This window comes from Ambystoma mexicanum, chromosome 5p (assembly GCF_040938575.1).
Source record: "Ambystoma mexicanum isolate Mex_15411 chromosome 5p, UKY_AmexF1_1, whole genome shotgun sequence".
NCBI classification, from domain to species: Eukaryota; Metazoa; Chordata; class Amphibia; order Caudata; family Ambystomatidae; genus Ambystoma; species Ambystoma mexicanum.
The window spans coordinates 141,800,480-141,817,939 of record NC_090930.1 but is presented as its reverse complement, the minus strand read 5'-3'; the positions used below and the strand labels follow the sequence as shown (position 1 = coordinate 141,817,939).

Genomic DNA, 17,460 nt, shown 5'->3' with positions numbered 1-17,460 from the left:
TGTTGAAATGAATTAATAAATTCATTGCCAGTCCGCTGGGATGTGCAATCTGGCAACATAGAGATCTGTATATCCCTACAACCAACACAAATACCAACCTTTTAGAAAAACTGAAGATTCCTGAAAGGCAACCAGCAGCAACCAACAAAAAAAAGAATAACCTTTTGGAAAGAGCATGGTAGACAAAAACTTGGGACAGGAGCATGTAGCGGTGACCAGAGGGGAAATATGGCAGAGAGAGGGGTGATAATTACCAAGTCAAAGATGATGACCACAGACATGGACCTTCATATGAAGAAAAGTATAATTGGTAATTATTCATCTTCACAAGTACTTGCACAAATACAAACTCAGGGTACTGGAGTAAAGTATTCTCCTTTGTACATTTACCAAATATTGATACCACTAAAGTCTATTTGTGATTTTGCAAATGGGCTCAATAACTAAGCATATTTTCACAAGAACACCCACAAGAACACCACCCTGTCTTTTGGAACCCATCATATGAACACCTTCCAACGATGCCTATTATATAGCTGATACAAACACCAAAGCCCCAACAACATCACCACGTACAAAGGATAAACAGGTGGGAAACCACACACCACTGATACAGCCGGTAAATCCAAAAAGCCATTCTGCCTCCAGGTGAGCAAAGCCTCAGACACCAACAAATAAGTATGTGCAGCTTTCTGAAACTGCTTATTCTAAAGGCAGGGGTAGGTACATTTGGCTCTCCATATGTTTTGGACTACAATTTCGATGATATCTGGCTATTAACTATACTGGTTAGGGACGATGGTATTTGTAGTCCAAAACATCTGGAGAGCCACAGGTTGCAGACCCCTGTTCTAAGATAACCGTTAGGGGAGTTTTTCTAAAGTCCACTTGCGTTAAGACTCCATAAAACTCTTGGCATACAGATCCCCAATTCTTAGTACAAGTCTGTACTACCCAAAGGATCTTGGTAGAATGGCAGAGCAGTTAGGCTCATCATAGGAGGACGATGTGAGCAGTAGGTAAGTACACTGAACCAAGTAAATACAATAGTTCAAAGAAACTCTTAAACAGTAAATGTTATATTAAAAATATACATTTATTCTTATTTACACAAAAGGTAGATAAATACTTATTTCACTAACCAACACACAGGAATTCTTAATACTCAGAGGCAATTACGTCAATAGTAATTGCTCGCGGTTACATTGTTACAGATTTGGACACGAATGACAGCTCGATCATATTATTGGTACTGCCGCAACTCACATTGGTTTACAGATAAACGGTAACTGTATTTCGTTGCAAAACCACATCAAATAAAGTCTTTAGGAAGGAAAAGGGTTGGTTATACACACACTCGCAAATCGTAAAGATTATAGCGACAGTTTACGGAGCTTAAGTCCAATCCCTAACTATACGAAAGTCAGTGTAGCAGTGGAATCAAAGTCTTTTTGAAGTAGCAGAATAAGCAATGTTCCTCAGGATACTTCAGTTACTATAATAAAGATGCTCAGCAATAGAACACAAGTTAAGGGGACCCTGTGAAGGACACTCTAAAGGGGACAAGCTGACAAGCCTGGACCAGAGGTACAGGCGGACATCCAAACACCACCTCAAGCACTCTAGTCACACTTAAGCGACTCTTCGCCTTAAGGTAAGTTCTACCTTTAGCCCAACAGTACCTTAGGTTAGAAGAAATGCATTCAATGGGATTCTCGCCTGTGCAGCAGCAACGGGCCCGGTCTCCAGATTCCTTTGTCTGGTTACGAAAGGACGGACTCTGAAGGGAATGCCACAGCAGCAGGTGTGAGAGGACCCTCAGCAAGGATTTCTTCATTCTCTTGTTTCAGTCTGCGGTTTTGGTGCCTTTTTTTCAGCTCCAACAAAGGACAGTTACAACCCGGTCGATGTTCAATTCTGAAGTCCTGCACTCTGATGAGGGGACTTCGATGAGTGTGACCGTGCCTCTGGAGGTCCAACTGGAGCTCGCCAAAGGTCTGGGCAGATTTGTCACGCCAAGACATTGCACTGCAAATGGGTCGGAGGTCTCCTGGTATTCGCGGTCTGCAAAGGCACAGCACTTCACGAGATGGCTCGATTTGTAATTCGTCTTGAGGCTAGTTGGTCCCACCAGCCAAAGGGAAGGAGTCGGTCTCTTTGGAGCTCATCGGTCGATAAGAAAATGGGGTCAGGACAACAGTGGTCACTTCATGGTTACTGGAAGGGTCTGCGGGCGTCTCTGGTCTTCTTCAGCTTCAGATCTTCTGTTCCAGTGGTCGACTTACCTTCTGCCTCGGGAACCTCACCTTTTATTCAGTTTTCCCACATACTTTCTGCAAACTGAGCATTTTTCAGAAAGGGGTGGGTGGCTTTCCAATCAGGGCAGCCAGCCCCCCCATTGGGAATTGGTTCAATTCAGGCACTCTAGCAGACAAAGGACAGTGGAGTGTATAACTCCTCCTCTGCTTCCTGTCTTCACAGACACACTGTCGCCTAGGCGGGACACCCAAGGGTTCCCGCCAAAGGCAAAACACACATTCAGACCCCCCCCTGCCAGGATGGTAGAAGGGCAAACAAAGAACAACCACGATAAAAATGGCAAAAAAAAAGAAAGGAGACACTATGTTAGCACATAGTTGATCCTATTGTGCATAACAGACTGAGAATACAGTCTGTGGTAGAAGATAGCACAATAGTTGGCAGAACACGTCCACTGCCACCAGCCATAACTATAGGGTTGTCCCAGTGTCTTGAAAGGAACAGAGAGAAGGGGGATAACTAGGCATCCCCTTGGAACTCCACATAGGGTGCTGTGTGTTAATCTCTCATAGGATAAAGTTTTAGTAGGGACACAAAGGATCCCTCTATTCTTGAGAACATAAAATAATCTCAATGAAGGACCCAAGGGGTCCCGAGCAACACTGCACATAGGGTGCTGTGTGCTACAAAAGTTAAACACAGATGCCAAAAGAGATATGAAGGAAAGCAGACTCCATAGAAAAGGTATAACACAGAACAGAGTTCCAAAGTTCAGAGCCCATAAAAATGAAAGCGGGCGAAAAAGGCTTCCCGCATATCAAACTGATAAACCTCTCCCCAACAGCCATACAACACCACAAGCCTAGGAGACCGTCCCTCAATTCCGACAGGAAACCACTGACATCAATATAAACCAGATATCCCATCTATCTCCAAATGATGCTATGAACTTCAGCCACTTAGAAAGAAGAACACGTAAGAACAATATGAGAACACAGTGTTCATTCACTAACAGTTTGCACTGATACATAATAGGAGACAATTATGGAATGTAACCAAAACGACGCTTGGAGGAACCCCTTCACCTTCGCCATACCACCCTATAAATTGACCTAGATAGGCAGCAGCATCTCCCACTCTTCACTCTCCCTCTTACATATACCAACCAAGACAACAGCAGCTCAAGTTATGCCCACTAAAGATTAAATCACTCCTATCTGCTGGGGGAGGGGGGGGTGTGGCCAGAAGCCATACAATGTAGATGCACTGCTCTGTAGGTCCTGGGCCACCCGTTCTAAATCCTAAGAGTAATCTGTTTCCACCAACTCAGAAGGTGGATTACAGGGGCAACATATCCCTGGTCCCAAAGGAGTGCTGTGGGAAGTGTGGTGGATCCAGTACGCAGCGGCGGAGACTCAGCAAACTCGTCCTGCAGAGGACCGTATGGCGCCATCTTGCAGAGTTGACAGCCTGATAGCGGCCGCGAGGGCGAACAGGAGCATACCCTTCTCTGGGGTAATCCAGCGTCTCAGACGTGGTGGCGAAGCGCCCTCGACAACCCACATTAATATTCCCCGCCGGGCAGAGGAGGAAGCGGCTTGCAGGTGTGGAGTGGTGATCTCACCAGAAACCGGGCAGTGAGGCACTGCGGTATGAGAGTGGCTCGGCCCCCCTGTGCAATATCACGACACACCGGTGAGCAGAAGATCTGCAGGTGCGGTGGTGGGGGGACGAGGAGGAATTGAGCCACCGACAGTGCATATGAGAGATACGTGGACCTAGGAGGGCTGGTGAGCGAGTGGGGGTCTACGCCGAGGCCCTCCTGTGACTTTACATCTTGTGAGACATAGCTGGCCCCATTTAACCACTTAAAGAGTGACACAGGTCCTGAAGGAGTGCGGATTGCCATAGGGCAGCAGCCTTTGGAGGAATAGTAGCTGAACTTGAATTATTTTTCCACTAAAGCCTGAAGCAGGATTATGGGCATAGTCCCCACCTGGGCTCAGTGCAGGTGAATAGAGTGCTCCCCAGTGTGTCTTAATACAAAGTGCCGCAGCATAGTTGTGGCCATATAGGATTATTGCTGGTGGAGCTACAAAGCATTGGTCCTTAATAGATCTTCAACATTTACATTATCCTAGGATGTGATCTTCTGCAGTGATCTTCTACATAGTCTCCGTCTGGGCTCAGTTCAGGCTGGACAAGCGTTCCCCAGTAGGTCTACATTCAGGGTGCTGTAGTACATTTGTGGCCATAGACTACTATTGCCAGCACAATTGTGGTGCACTGGTCCTTAGCATTTTATTTGCACTATCCAAAGACGTGGCATTGCCTTGGTGAAGGGGGCGGCAGAAAATTGAACATTATGTGGGGATGAAGCCAACAGGCAGTGGGAGCATCAGTGGGGGATGGGGGACCACCACTGTGGACGCATGAAGTGTCACCATGCAGAGCCTATTGACGGCGATACATGAATCACTGGAAGGCAAGATAAAGGAAGTGGGGATAGATGTCTCTTTGGTGAGAGCAGATTTGCGCAAAGTCTGTGAGGGTGATGGAGGTCGAGCACAGAGTAAGCACAATGGAAGACAAGCTGTCAGTACTACAGAACCAGGTGAAAGGATTCATGGGAGCGACAAGCACATTGGAATCAAGAGCAGAGAATGCAAAGAGCAGTTCTCGCAGGTGTAAAATTCGACTGGTTTGAGTTCCAGAAGGGGAGAAAGGCCCGAGTGCAGAATTGCACATGGAAAGGTTTCTGCAGGAAACATTGAGGATCAGAGGCCTCTAGACTCTTCATGACAGAGAGCGCATAGAGTGCCGGGTAGACCCACAGGAGGTTATCTGGGGGCCATGGTTTTTCAGGACCTGGATGCAATCTTACAAGAAGCACGCAGGTGGGTCGATACGAAGTAGGCAACGCAAAGATCTCAATCTTTCCCAATTTCACGCAAGTTCAGAAGCAAAGGCAGTCCTTCAATGTGGTTCTTCGTCACCTATGAGAGGCGAACCTCAAATATATGATGCTTTCCCAGCAAACTTGAGAGTGTTGGACGTTGCATTCTTTTTCCAATTCCGCAGGATGCAGGTAATTGGTTGGATATGAGACTGGCCCACCCTGAGGTGTGGAAGGATGGAGCTTGAAATGAACGCTGGGATATGAGATGCAGGGCTTGGTGATGGCAGCTGAACTATCTGCCGAGTTAGATTTCTATTGAAGATGTTATCGTTCTAGGTTTGTAATGGATCGAAGTCACTTTAAGCACAGTTGGTTGCGGCGAGTGTCTCTAAAATAAGATATAGGTCATGTTCCTAAGCATTTGTACTCCACCCATCACCACCATGGTGTTCTTACGGTGCTGCAAAGGACTGCACGGCCTGGCAAACACTGGGATGGAAGGCTGAGGCAGACCGGAGGCGAAGGAAAAAGACCCACCGTGCCAATATGGCGGCCGTTGCAGAGCGCGGCAGCTCTGAAGAACAGCCAAGGAGGGAGCCACGGGCCGCGTCACCATCTGAGTGACGGGAAGTCGGGACCGGAGGTGGCGTCTGCCGAGTGTTGGAGCGTACGCTGGACAAGCTCCCCCCCCCCAACACTGCCACCGAATTCTCTGGTGAACACCCCTCACCCCCCAAAGGTAGGAGCGCAAGAAGAGAAGGGTCTACAACAGGAAGAGGGGTGGATAAGAAGTTACTCCCCATTTTGGAGTTGGGCGCAACCCACTAGGCGAGACAGAATGTCAAAGGGTTAAAAAAAAAAAAAAAAAAACAAACAACCAGGTATTCAGGAATACATGGCTGCGCTAGCTAAGCAGGGCTCTCCGGAAGAAAGTATGGCTACGGAAGCACCAATGGAGATGAGATCTGTGCCCAGTGTGCTGCTCCTCACGCCGGAGTTCCTTACTCAGTCCCTGGATCTGCTCCGAAGGGATATAAAGAATTTGCTGCATTCAGAAATAGCGGAGCTTCGAAAGGAGATGCTGGATATCATCACTGAGATCAGGATGGAAGTAGGAGTATTGAAGACAGGGTGGACCACAATGAACGCTACCTCAAAATGTTAGCAACAGGCCTGAGACCGGTCCAAGAAAGGTTGACAGCGGTTGACAGCCTTACAGGACAGTAACAAGAGTCTTGCGATGACCTGGAGAACAGGACGAGGCAAGATAACCTTGGAGTGAAATTCCTGTGAAAGGGGGCTGAGGGGCATGACATTGAGAAATGCATCCTGGAGCTCATGTCGCAGGTCATGGCGAGTAGCTCTCTCGAAGATATGAAGATAGATAGGGTGCACAGAGTGGGCCCAAAGAGACGACAAGAACCAACCCCCATCCCCATCCCAGGGATATCGTGGTGAAGTTCCACGACTACAAAGTCAAGGAAGCAATCCTAGGGGAGGCAAAGAAGACAAATCACGTCCAATTCTGGGATTCAACAGTCCAAATACTCGTCTCCCAACCTCACCCTACAAAAGAAGGCTCCTTAAACCCATCACAGAGCAGCGTAGGCACCAGGATACCCACTATAGGTGGACCTATGCATTCAGCCTTCATTTCCAGATGAAGGATGCAGTGCACACAGTTTTTACAGTGGAGGAAGGAGCCCGGCTGCTGGAAATCACACTTGGTGATGCAACACACTGCAGCCGTGTACTGGGCCTGCGGTGGGGGCTCCTGGCTCACAGTGCCGCTGGGGAAAAAGAGCCGACAGATGAACGATCAGCGTCCCGACTTGTTTTTCATCTACTGGGAGCCGATGGGATCCGGCAGTTTATTGTCGCCTGCTGACACTCGACGCACTACACCACCTTGGAGCGGGGACGGTTTTGGCTGTCCTGGGGATCATCATTCTGAGTTGGGCTTTTTCACAATTTTTTCTTTGCCATCTTCAGTGTTTTAATGGTTGGGTGGGCCAGGCCCTGAAGTTCCATTTGGCCATGTTTTGTATTATATTGGGAGGCCGGGTGACATGGGCATGGTGGGGTGGAGGAGACTATCTTAGAGGGCAGGTATTTCATTGACTGGCAGCGGGAGGTACCAGGAGTGGTTGCGAGCTAAGGGTGGCAGAAGATACTGGGAACATATTCCATAGATTCAAAAGGGACATTATTTCTTGAGGTGGGCCTCACAATAGCACGGGGCGGGAGGGGGGGGGGGGCATGGAGGCATGGCAATCACCAACAGTAAACTGCGAGTTGTGGGTCACTTAACGGGGCACTATGGTGATTAACATAGGAACTGTCAACGCCCACGGTCTGAACACCTCAGGTAAGCATGCACAGCTATTCAGGGAGCAGAATAGACTCCAGCTGCACATAGTGGCGGTTCAGGAAGCCCACCTATAAAGAAAGGACCAAGGTCGACTCAAGCACAGATCCTTCCCACACCAGTACCACTCATTGGCTGGCAGTAAAAGAGTGGGGTGGCACTATTACAATACACTGTATGGGACTAGGGACCAAAGGGGACTCTAGTTCCCCAAACTCTGGGACTACTAGAGCCTCACAAATCTGCCCGCTGATTGATTGGGTGCAAAGAGATTCAGAAAAGCTCTGGGTTGATATGGAACAGGCCATAGCGTGGCAACATCTGTGGATGCAGCTTTTGGTGCCTCGGCGGGCTCGAGCGCAGAGTCTTTATCTGAACCCTGTTACAAGGGCTTCTCTCGAGGCCTGGGACAGTGTTGAAAGAGCGGAACAATCTCCTTCCCCTCCCCGTACACCCCATTTCTTCACAATGAGGACTTTTCCCCTGGTAAGAGTGATAGAGGGTTTCGGAGGTGGGCAGACAGGGGACGGAGTAGGATGGGGGGACTTATTTGCTAAGGGGAAAATCCGAACAGTCGAAGACAGCAAGGGAGAGTGGGTGGCCTGAAAGAAACCGACATATTTCGATATATGCAGGCTAGGCACTGGGTTTTCCAACCCGTTAATGGGGCACTAGCAACAAGAGACTTGAACCAGCTGAAGCGGGTGTTTCAGGAAGCTGCGGATGCCAGAGGGCTTATTTCTAGACTTTACAAGTCAATCAAGTCACCCAATGAGGGGGGCGCCGTTCATAGTGCGACAGGTGGGAGCGGGATCTGGGTTCTAGTATTCCCTCAGAGGACTGGGAAAGGATCTACAGAGGGGGTGGGGTGTCACTGTGCCGCGCTTGCGAGGGACTAGATATAAAATACTGACAGTGGTGTGTAACCCCGGCCCATTTACTTCGTATCAATCCGATCAACGATAGGTTATGTTGGAGAGGATGCAGTCTTGAAGGTAGCTACTGCATGTATTGTGGGGTGTCCGTTGATTCGAAACATTTGGCTGGAGGTGATATCCAGGCTTAAAGAGAATATACGAGTTGACATCCCAGACGACCCACTGCTGTGTGTTTTGGGTCTCAATAATTTACTGCAGCAGAGTGTGACTTCTGTGGATCGTAGCCTGCCGAATTGTCTCCCGTTAGCAGTCGAACTGTTAGTCCTCCACTTTTGGAGGAAGGCTGAACTACAGACGGTGAATGTGTGGCTTGAAAAAGTCTGGAATATACTAGCCATGGAGAAACTGTCGGCTAATATAAAGGATTCCTTGGTGGCGTTTATGGCTACCTGGAGACCCTTCCAAACTTGCATGCAAAGTGACTATAATGCCCTCTCATGCCCGGTGAGATACGGGCGCTCAACCTGGTTGACCTACCCTGAAGGGGACACCTCATGTGCTAGGTTTTATTTTCCACCTTCTGAAATGGTTGAAAAGCGAATTGGCTGAAAAGCAAAATAACTCTTACTAGGTACTCTCCTGAGTGGTAGGGGCCAAAGGGGGGACAGGAAAGGGAGGGGGCCTTATTGTTTAGAGAGATATGAGCTTTGTATGTTCAATACCTGTTGACTACTGAGCCTGTTAGGATGAAAAACCTAACGAAATCTTGTTTATAAAAATAAAATTTTAAAATAAATAAAAACACAAACATTCAATGTCCTTGATTTCGAGTTTCTGTAACTGGTGTTGCCAAGCGGTGTTGTGGGCTAGTCATACACATTGCAATGAAAATAGCAGCCTGCTCTGTGGCATGTTTACCTCATAATCTTTATTAACATCCGTTATCTCCCAGTGCTCAGTAGGAATGCCCATGCGAGAGAAGTCTTCCTTAACATCAATCAGCCCCCATCCCATTTCACGGTCTTGTGGATGAGACTTGGGGTTGTAGGAGAAAGCATAGAGGTCCTCTTGTTTTTCTGGAAGTAGAAAGACAAAGCATATGTGGATTCATTGCTTATGAACAATGGCAGCATTTTACCCAAGGGTGGTGGCAGAGACAATGCATCCAAATTGGGCTTTTGTTCTTGGACCACGAGGGGTCATTATATACCCATTTCTTTTATATCAACCTTTTTTAAAAATGGCGAGAAGCATTTGTACATATCACTCTTATCGTCCATCTGACCAACATCTTTTCACCACTGTTTAGGCCTAAATTTATCTTAAGTACACAATGGACACAGCCTTCCAGCATGTTTACAATTTTGCCACTAAGTGGCTCCTTATTGAACAGGGGGGTCAAAACATGCATGACATGAAAGCAAACATAAATGGACGCACTGTAACGAGGAGTGACATGGAGATCCTTCAACGCTGCAGGAGTACAGGATCCCACTCTACAATGTTAGTGGACACTAGGATGAGCGTCTGCCTGGTGTACACACAATCAACTGTGAGCCAGGCCCAAGTGAACCCCCTCAATCTACTAGGTGAACCTCTTCGATCAACTGGGTACCAGGTTTTCATCTGTTCCACCAATATTGTCACTCTACATAGAATATGTCAGTTTACTGTATTTTGTTGTTATATAAATGCAATGTACTTTTGGTGCACTCAACTCCTGCAATCTAATGAGATATTAATTTGTATTGTGCACTTGTAAGACACTTTTACAGCAAGTAAATTGTGTTTCAAAGCACCTAAAGGTTAACAGGGAGGCAACATAGGCAGGACTCCAGATAAAGGGAGTACCAGGCCTTTTTTTTGCATGAAAATCTTGTAAATACGCCAGCTTTATTATTTTCCTGGGTACATTTACACACAGGTTTAGAGCAGAGGGCAGTGCAAAGGTCAGGTTACTTGACAGAAACCAGAAGGCTTCTTGTGATTTTTATCTACATGGATGTAATTGCAAGCCACCTCTGAAACAGAATGGATTTCTCTGAAGCCGTTCAAAAAAATAAACTGCACACCGATAAAAGGAATGGTTTCTTTTCATTCAGCTTCAGAAGCACTGTGCACGTTTTCCTAGAATTTTAGGATTGTATAATTAATTTGATGGAAAACTAAGTTGCAATTGAGAATTATGCTTTTTTTCCAGTGAAAGCAAACCAGGTTTGCACAATTGTATTTTACAGAGTTCCAGTGCTGTGTGCATAATCATGCAGAAGCAGATCATTTTACAGTCTAATTATAAAAACAGTGTGTAAAATGATGACTATGCACAGTCTAGTTTACATCCATTCAACCTTGCAGTCAATGGGGTACATTACTATAAATGGTCAGTGGCAGCAGAGTCTTTGCTCAAGGGTGAGTAATTGTCATTACACTGATCACAGGTGTTCTAGCCCATCAAATCTTCAAGACTACAAATAAAACATCCAAAACCTGACTCTCAAGAAAGTGCAAGTGCTGTTTGTTCAAAAACAAACAAATGAAAGTTACATTGGTAATTGAAATAGAAACTCAGAAAAACCTGTCCCTGTGATAATCCAGATAGGTATTTAACTTTATGTAGCGCTTCATAAATGGTTCATCATACATCTAGGTACTGTGATCATTATACCTCAGTTGATACTCAGTTAACCAACCTCTGAAGGATGTTAGCCAATAAGATAGCTCAGCCGGTTGAGCACTCGTTGCTGCAATCTCTGCGTGATCTGCGGGTTCGAATCCCGGTAAATCCAACTCAGCAGTTCATCCTTTCGAGGTCGATAAAGGAGTACCAACTTAGGTTTGGCGGTAATTGTGATGTTCCATGTACAGCGCTTTGCCAAAAGAGCTATATAAATAACCTTTTGACCACTAGATTAGATATAGAATTTAGCATGGAGTCCTTGACTCTGTGCACTGTTGTATCATAACATTGGCATACCATTAGGTAGTAATAGCTCCAGGAAATAAGAACTTTCATTAAACATCAAAAGACAATTCTGCTATCGAATCTCAAAACACACAATACAAATTCATGTACGCTTTACTATATAATTGGCTAGGTTTTTGTGATTTCAACATTTAAATATATACAGGAGAGATCAAATGGCCAGAAATAATGAAAGGTGTATTCTGTCACAATGCAGAAAGCTGCCGCATAGTAATTTCCATAGTTTTCTTCACACGTCGGCTGGATGTCGCATACATTTTACTCTTGCGAAGGAGAAAAGTAATTTTTACTCTATTAAAATCACATTTACTCTCAAAGTTTACAAATAGAGAGTAAAATACTCCCACCTCAAAATCTTATCTGGAGCACTGAACATAGGATTGAAAAACAATTGAAACACTGAAGGATAAAGACGGGCCTAGCAGGCCTTGTGAGCATTCAGGACGTGTAGGTGGAGAGGGGAGGCGAGGGGAAGAGGTAGTGTGGGTTAAGTGCTAGCAGTGCCTGTGCTTGCGAGTGAGCAACAGAAGTAAATGCCCAGTGGAGGGAGAGGTAAGTGCAAGCCTACAGTGGTATAGGTCAGTGGGTGAAGAGGCAGGTGCTGGGAGCGGGTGAGGCTGAAGGTGATTGGGTGTGGGAGGCCAGGGCCCAGAAAGACACATAAGGTCTCCAATATCAGCAACGGTGGGATTTAGCAGAGGAGGGAGGAAGGGAAGGATGCGGTGAAAAGGAAAGTCTTGAGGAGCTTCTGGAATTTTAGGAGATCCGGCTCAAGACGAAGAGACGAAGAGGAAGGCTGTTCCATAAGAGGCAGCCAGCTGTGGAAAGAGATCGGCCACCAGCCCTCTGTTTAGCGAAGTGCTTGACACACACAGAGTTGTTAACGGAGGAACGTAAAGATCTAGAGGGAGAGTATTTAGTAAGAGCAAGTTGTAGATGGCGTGGTCCCTGACCCCAGACAGCCTTATGGATGATGCAGAGGGATTTGAATTTGATCCTTGCAGCAACCGGGGTCCAGTGGAGAGTTTTTAGGGCTGGAGTGTATGGTCCAAGGGCTTGAGGCCAAGGATAAGTCATGCTACTCTATTCTGGATTAGCTGGAGGGGGTCGCCGAGAGGAAGAGGGTAGATTCAGGAAAAGGCTATTGCAGTAGTCTAGCCTAGAGAGAACCAGAGCTCTGGAGACACTGGGCTTCAGACGGAAAGTGAAAAAGGGGAGAATTCCTTTGAGAAGGAACAGTTCAAGGTGGGACTTCGTGGCAAGGTCCTGAATGTGAGGGAGGAAGGAAAGTGAGGAGTCTAAGATGACTCCAAGGTTTCTGGCTTCGGAAGAAGGAGATGGAGGAGAGCTCATTGAAGATGGCCAGAGTGAAGGGAAGAAAGAGGGAGCAGTGCACCTGGACTGGATGGCAAGCTACGCAGTCCGGAATGATGGAAGTAGTAAGCGGAGGCTCAGAGGGAAGTTTGAAGAAGAGTTGTTTGTCATCTGCGTAACACTGGAAGTTTAAGGGAGAAGGTAGAAATGAGGTATGCCAGTGGAGCAAGGTAAGTGATAAAGAGCCAGGGAGAGAGGTTAGAGCCCTGCGGGGCACCACAGGCAGAGAGAGTAGGGGAGGAGAAAGTGCCCAGAATAACCTGGGACAGATGGTCACTGAGGAAGGAGATCAGCCAGTCCAGTGCCCGCAGAGGGCATAGGACTCCAGTTATTGCATTCAGCATACATACATTTAAACCATGTTAAAAACGCTTAACTACACATGTGCTCACATGCTCCTCATTGCCATCGTACTTTAAGGACTGTGTTTGGACGTACGTCTAAGAAACCCTCAATCAACTGTAGTCAGGAATTCAGTTCAATTCCCCATGCTAGCGGGGACACATTTTTGGGTCTTGAATAAAGTTGTCAACAGTTTTTGCAGACGTTTTTCAGACAGATTTAAACCCAGTGCTCCCCATTCCTGTTAATGTGTACTTCCACAAATCCACGTGTTGGGCAGGGCATGGTAGTCGAGGAGAACTAGCTGAGGCCTATGGTGTGTTGCATTAGTAACCTTTCCAAAGACTATTCTAAGAGGTACAGTGTAAAGATACATACTTTCTTCCCAGTGGCGCTGCATACATTTAAATTTGGCCATGGGGAAAAAGGTTACCCAACCCATCCCCCTACCTCGTACAATGCCCTTCTCAGTGAACCTCTCACTTAAAGATAAAATAACTTGTTAAGCGACCCTCCCCCACGGTTTCACGTCAGACCATCCATCAAGGGTACTTTGCGCTGCCTTTAAAGTTCATTCTGCATTCAGGCTGATTTTCATGGATGTTGCAGTCTGAAAGCACCATTTGTGCCTGCTAAGTAACAATGTGCGCCTTTGAACTAATACAGTCTCTCCATTTATTTTTTCCACACAGACTTATTTGCAGAGCAACCTCTCACCTGTCCCATGCCCTCCTCCCCCAGAAGGTTTATTTGATCATTTCTGGAGAAATTAAAGTATACATAACCACATCTCCTCTTCAGTTATTGGCCATACTGCTTGTTCATGTTTCTCCCTTTTTTACAATACAGTATTGGCTACATGTCCTGTCCCTTCTCAACAATATTGGCTTTTCCTGTCCCTTCTTAACAATTTGGGCCCTGCAGCAGGAGACCCATATAGGGGTGATGAACTGGTGTTTGGTTCTTAAGAATCCCCATTTGATAGGGCCCATGACAATAACATGCTGCATGTTTTTTTTTCTATACCAATATATTTGAGCAAGGACTTAACAGTAGCCGCAAAAGAGCCCGTCGCCTGCACACTGCCCCCTCTCTGATGCCCCAGGAGAAACAACGTGCATCTTTTACTTTAGACTGTTTTCCGGTCTATATTGTTTTAGAGTTAACTGAACTCCTGCCCCACTTCACCTCCCCCATAACGATCGAAGAAACTGCATGGCCAAACGGCCTGGTATGCCCCCTGCACCATGAGAAGACATGGCAGTTTGCGGATACAGATCACATGCTTGCATTATTTCCTCAACAGTGCAGCACAACAAAATAATGAAATTCATAGATCACGTATTAAAAATACATTTCATATTCATTCCTGGCCATTACATTAAACGAGCAATGACAGGACCCATTATGTGAAATGGAATTGAAGCAAATGTCTTGTGGAAGTACTTGTTAAAGCCACTGATTAGGTAAGCCTTATTCATGGGTTTATAAACCCACTTGAAAGAACCCTTGAGGTGTGCGCCCACAAGATTTTGATCCGATTTAGGGACGTACACTCAAGCAGAGTCCAGATCCAATGAAGGCACCGACTATGAATGCTTCAGCCAAGTAATGTTTTGGATTGCTGTCCTGTAGTCTTAGTTGGTTAGGTGTCTTGGGGAATGGGACACCCAAAAACCACTTTGCACATGTAGCGTCAGTGCCCCACAGTGTGCTCCTTTAAGAAGGTTGTGTCCAATATCACTTCAAAAGAGTACTATAGGACTTGGGCCAATCTTGGAAAAGCCCACGCAGGCATGGACCGGATATTCAGCTGTGGTTTACTAGACTACATGTAACTGGAGGGACAGCCCTAAAATTGGACAGGCTCTAGTGGGCTGAGGGAACGAGATGTGTACATTGGATGTTCCTGTCCTCTCTAATTTCGTACTGCAATCACTTTTAAGCAGTTTGCGATTTCTACCTTCACAAGGTCCCCATGCATCGGAAATAAATCCTAATCATGAGGTGAAGAAACAACCATTGGCTATGACTGGTTATATGGTAGCCTCTTTATTATTTTAGTGGCTAGTCTTGTGCTTTTTTTCTTAAAAAAGGTTAGGTGTTCAGATAAAACAAGACAACACAGAGGAGCACCGTGCTATTAACTTAACATAGCTAGGTCAAAAACAACTGTGTGTATAGGCAAAGGTAAATGTGAACAATGCAAAAAAGAGGTGCAATTCTTCTCAGGTCTGTACAAACAATATGCAATGGCTTCTTGTAATTGTTGTGTACACAATATTCCTTCATAAAGGTCACAATCTCATAGTTTCAATGCTGTGAAGTATTATCTGAAAATACTGTTTTTCTTTCTGATACATTCAAACAGACCAGTAGAGTTAGAACAACACAAAGTCCTTTTAGATTTGAGGCACAGATATTAAGCCCTAACTAGGTTGCTGTGGTTAGGGGCAATTCTATTGGTCTATGTAGTAATGGTTAGAAGGAGTGGTCAGCTGTGGCTGATCCCCGGCCAAGAGAGACTTGTTTACTAGACTGGCATCTCTTCGAAATGTGGTTTACTAGACAGGCCAAAATATCATCCGTTGGAGCTATTCAAGAATTACTGATATTTTGTTAAGAGCATAATATTCCAAGTCCTCGCCTGTCTCAATGCACTGCTTTACATGCAAGACCCACTTCTTATTCACATCGTAGATCACAAGGCAACAGCTTGGAACAAAAACAGCATTACTGTACTGAAAATAGAAATAAGCATATCAGCATGAAATGTAAGGAATGCTGTTTTTTTACTCCCTCTGGTTTCAGCCCTCCTGGCATCAGTGCAGCAGAACCCTACTTCCCCTCCCACAAAGCATTATTAGTGTACCATACATAAACAATGCATACAAGCACAAAACACAAATGAATGCTGCTTTTTTACTACGTCATGGTATAATTTTTTGGCAGGTTTTCCCTTTGAAGCTAGGTTGAGCCTTCAATCCAAAAGAGTGTGAGAGGCAAAGCATGCATTGTAGGAAATCTTTACATAATGTAGAACAAACCACCACACCAACAGGCCCCAGGGCGAAGGGCAAGTGTAAGGTCTGACTTGTGCGGCAGTTCTACGTTTCCAACCCAGAGGAGTAGAGGACTTCATAACCTCAATACAGTGACAAGAGAACACCATAGATTTGCTAAGGTCCAAAGTCTACTCATCATCTTCCTTAATCAGAGGATTCAGTGATATCACACAGGTACCTAAAAGTATACCAAATAAGTAATTTAAGAGAAGTTCAGAACCATACATAAACTCCCCAGCTCCTACAGTACAACACCCCCACACTACTTACTCTGCCTACCTCGTCCTCTTCTGTGGGTTCCTCTCCCACTGGTGTGAACAGAAGGCAGTGTGAGGTGAAATGCCGAGAGATAGAACCAATTGTTTGATTTCTGTAATGCCATACTCAGAGCAAGAAAGCTCCCTCAGCTTGGCTCGGTTCTCTGAGCCAATGAATTTAGGCATTGTGCAGTTTAAGAAAAGGGTAGAGTACAAATGGCCTACAAGTTGGAATGGCCAACATATAACTGTACAGTAGACTTCCAACTGAGGTATTTTAATTGGTGAGCGATACAAGACACAAATGTCTGGAGATTAATAGATTACTAAATTGAGTAGAGCCATCAACGCTTCCAAACTTACTAAGCGTCTGACATTTTTCATCCCTGGTAGACAGAAACCACCCATGTGTAAAGGTGTGAACACCTTGCAAGAGGCCGGACACAGTATCTGGCACTATGTAGGAAGTGAACTACTCCATATCAGTGGGATACACTTACCCTCCAGCAACCTGTAGAGTGTAGAGAAGATTGGTTGTCAAGGGGTTTGATTCCCTGTATGGTTTATCAAAACCTGTACGCTATGCCAAATCCCCTCATCCACCAATTTATGAGGCCAATTATTGCCCCAAGCATACATTAACATGACCCTATACATGTAGGGGAGCTGGGAGCCATTTAGCTCATGCTTCTAGCCTAGGAGAGCCTTGTTAGCTTAAAACCAACAGCCACCAGAAGCTACTTTTGGCTCCACTGGCCAAATGGTGCCTTACAAGCATGCATGTGTGACATCAACTTTTGAGTATTTGAGAATGCTTACAAAGAAGAATTATGGCACATCTAAACATAATGATTCATACAAACTGGACAAAAAGTTGAAGTGTGCATCTCATGTGGAAGTTAGATGTGCACTGGTACTCGCCCCTGGTTCCCAAGCGGTAGCTCCTGCCTACTTTGTGATGCCCGACACTCAGGAGATTGTTTTAATTTTTGAACCCTGCCATATTGTCAATCTATACTTTTCTACTACTTGTCA

The 17,460-nt window shown here is 45.7% G+C and overlaps 1 protein-coding gene across 1 annotated transcript in view; it reads right to left on the bottom strand.

Moving 5' to 3' along the window:
* Positions 1 to 17,460, bottom strand: part of MTMR8 (myotubularin related protein 8) — a 710,603-nt gene that overhangs the window by 528,057 nt on the left and 165,086 nt on the right. Inside the window, exon 4 of the mRNA XM_069612538.1 lies at positions 9,323 to 9,480. Coding sequence (XP_069468639.1) covers positions 9,323 to 9,480 — 158 coding nt within the window. The remainder of the gene's footprint in view (positions 1 to 9,322; positions 9,481 to 17,460) is intronic.